At 49.7% G+C, this 3,568-nt stretch overlaps 1 protein-coding gene across 1 annotated transcript in view; it reads left to right on the forward strand.

The window, feature by feature from the left end:
- Positions 1-425: 425 nt before the first annotated feature.
- The window catches only part of LOC144468537 (segmentation protein even-skipped-like), a 3,567-nt gene continuing 424 nt past the window's right edge, over positions 426-3,568 (forward strand). Inside the window, exons 1-2 of the mRNA XM_078178094.1 lie at positions 426-573; positions 2,400-2,590. Of these exons, the coding sequence (XP_078034220.1) occupies positions 426-573; positions 2,400-2,590 (339 nt within the window). The remainder of the gene's footprint in view (positions 574-2,399; positions 2,591-3,568) is intronic.

Below are 3,568 nucleotides of genomic sequence, written 5' to 3' on the forward strand. Positions count from 1 at the left end.
GGAAGGACGGTGTCCGCGTGGTGGGGGAAGGATGGGTGGTAACAAGCAGTATTGGGGAGCGACTGCGGCCAATCGGACGGGATTCCAAGGGGCACCGGCCAATCCGGGAGCGTGTCGGAACGATGGCTGGCCGGTGAATCGCAAGGCCGTATAAATCGCTTCTAAGGCAGCCGAGAATTTTCAGTTGAGCGTCAATTGTCGTTCCGTCGGCAACGTTCTGAGAAAGAGAGAGGGTGCGTGAGAAACGGTCCGAGTTTACCCGTACGAATATCCGAACGTCATTTCTCTCATGCACTACGTGGAGTACGCATCGATAGTGAACGAACCGAAACAGCGGCTGTAGAAACGCTGTTGACCTGTCAGTGAACTTGTACAAAGGAATCAGTGCTACGGACATTACAGTGTGCACGTTCGCGCCCGCAACCATGCAGGGCTACCAGAGGAATTTCGAAGAGCAGCAGAGGGACCAAAGGGATGACGAGACGATCGTCGTGGACCTCGTCACGCCGCAGTACCAGCTGAGCCCTCCGCACAGCCCGCCGTCGGGGAACGCGGCGAAAACGCCGGACAAAGGTAATTTCCCTCCGTGTTTTATTCGAATTAGCCGTGTTAGCGAGATAATTATCCTGACGTAACGCGGACTCCTCGAAGGGTTCAAAGAAGAGATCTCCTCCTGTCTCCAGTCTCTTTTTCTTGCAATCGATGCTGGCAATTTTTATTCTGCATAACAATTTACACTCATGCGATACAATTTACATTCTGCATTACAATTTGCATTTTGCATAACAGTATACATTCTGCATAACAATTTACATTTTGCATAACAATTTACATTCTGCACATTAGTATATCGATTAGAAACGATCAGGCGAGTTCCTCGCGACGATTGCAAAAAAAAAGACAAAGAAGACAGGGAGCAGATCTCGACAACAGTCTGCGAGACGATTTGTATTGATGAATGCTCCAATTCCAAATATAAACATAGTAGCGGAGATTTGAATTGGCGGCGGTTAAAATCGCAATGACAGACCGACACCGTCGCCGACATTGCCACAATCACAATGGGCAATACTATACACGTATGCGCGCAGCATGCAAATACAGTAGCAATTACAAAAGAGAAGACGCTATTATCTCTGTCTTATTTTATTTTTCTTTTCTTCGTATTTTATTCGATGTTTTAACGCGGTAATATTCGAATTAAATTCTTCCCTTTTGCTTGAGAAATTGTTATGAGGTTCCCACGGCATTTCGATTATTTACACAATGAAAAATAACTAAAATTGTTCATAGCATAATTAACAACCCTGAGCGATCCACCGCGAGTAAATAATTGTTATATTAACGGGCACCGTCGTGAACGCGTTAAAATTAGACGATTTTATTTAACGCGAAAAAAGAGTTAAAACTATTTGTCGACGCTTTGACTCGGCGGAGCAACTATTTAACCACGCTACTTTCAACTTTCGTTCGTTTTAATTCGGGGCTGATAATAAACGACAGGAACCCTTAAAAGGGACAGCCGAGGCTACGGAGTTTATTGAAGAAATGATTTTATGGTCGCGGCCTGGCTGCCTGGAAGCAGCTCGTTCCCTAAATTTTGTTTATTGCTAAGGCGTTTTCGAAATTGGCGTTGCGAATTATATGTCGGCCGTCGGCAGGCCTCTCTCGCTTTTGTCAGCCGACGAAACGGGCCGCTCTCGAAAGGAAAAGCTTAGAATCAATAATCCTTTCCCGACCGTGGGGAACATTTTTCACCCGGTCTTAAAATTGCCGTGTATAATTACTGCCTCGTCTATTTCATAAAGAATTTAAAAATAGAATAATTTGCTAGATACAACGATGGAAAAGGTTAAAAAGAGAAAGGGCCGACGAATTAATTTTACGTTCAAATAAGCAGAAATAAATAGTTGCATAGTAATATTTAGTCCTGGCAACGTTACAGTTCTTTAAGGGTTAAACGATTTAGATTTTCAAATCGATGATACGATAATAAGATCGAAGACGGGGTGTAAAGGCGACTCGCATTTCCGTGATAAGACATCCGACGCCGGCAGACCGGAGAAAATCGGCCCGAGAGGTGGTCCCCGAAAGGATCCAGGTGAGGTCCAGCCGACCCGCCGGGCTCCTTTCATCTCGTTCCCCCGGTCTTTCTGCTCGCCTACGCGAGCCGGAATGCGATCGCCCGCTGCTCCACCGTCGACGACAATGTGTGTAACCGCGTTCGGCAAACAGACGGATGCCCCCCTTCGCCTTTCCGTTAGAACACAGTTCGTGTCGTGACAAATTGCGGGGTGTCGGCGACCGCTTAAAGGACCGCTTTACCACCGCAGGACAACTCGTCTACACGTAGCCGACAGCATCTCTAACCGTGTGTGCGTATCGTGTTCGTTTTTCAGACTCGTCGCCGTCGCAGCAACAGCAGCACCCCTTGTCGTCCATGGACCCGAATATCAGGAGGTATCGCACCGCGTTCACCAGGGAGCAACTGTCGCGATTGGAGAAGGAGTTCCACAGGGAGAATTACGTGAGCAGGCCGAGAAGATGCGAGCTGGCCGCTCAACTACACCTGCCCGAGTCGACGATCAAGGTGTGTACTCGGCGGATTTTAATCGCACCGCGGCCGATTAAGGGGAGACCGTTTTCTCTCGTGCTGGTCCGTTCGCCTGGCCAACGCCGCCGCGATAGTGTTTGCCGAGAACGGGGCAAACACGCGCGGCGAAGTTCAGTAAACAGTGACCTCGTACTCGGACCCCGAGAGCATAGAAAAGTGTTCTATTAACACCTCGGTCTGTTTAATTAATGTCGGTAATCGACGCTGGCGCGCGGGCACAGAGATGGGAGAGCCTTGGAGTTTGTTTCACTTTGGTGTTGCGCAACCGCTTCGAGAACCGCGGCGCGACCGTTGTTGTTCCGATAGAACTAGAGGATCGAAGAGAGAGGGAATAAGAGGGAGAGAGAGAGAGAGAGAGAGATCGTCTCGCTCATCAACGGGGATGCCAAGTTTTTCGCCGTCAGTTTTTGCCGACTCTCCGCCATGCTTGATCGACGATCATAGCTCGTCGAAGAGGGGGAGGAGACTTCGTCGGCAACGCGAGACTCTCGCCCCGGGTTCTTCTTCTCGCTTTCTCTGCCAGCGCTGTGTACCCGACACGCACGGGATCCCCGTCTTCTCTCGCTGTCTCGCCGTGTCGAGCAAACAGTCAATCACGCAAGGCAAACACTGTGGCCTCTCTTTGGTCTTCGCTTCGCCTCGATCCCCTTGATCCTTTTTCCGTGACTTCTTAATATCTTTCGACCGCGACCGGTCGATCCGGTCCGAGGTGTTAATCACTTTAATTAGCGGTTTTCCCGGGCCACCTTTGACTTTAATGGATCCCTTAATTTCTCATCTCGCGCTGCCACGGTTGTACAATGGCTATAAAACGCCTACCGATGGAAAAAAATGATCGAGGTGTTAAACGAACCGCGCGCGCGCGCGCTCGCTCGCTCGCCCGCTGCGCGCCTCGAAATCTACTTTTTCGGCACCCGTGTTCCGATCCCGTATCGTCGTCCCCGCTCGCCTGTC

The sequence above is a fragment of the Augochlora pura genome, chromosome 4 (genome assembly GCF_028453695.1).
Source record: "Augochlora pura isolate Apur16 chromosome 4, APUR_v2.2.1, whole genome shotgun sequence".
Lineage (NCBI taxonomy): Eukaryota > Metazoa > Arthropoda > Insecta > Hymenoptera > Halictidae > Augochlora > Augochlora pura.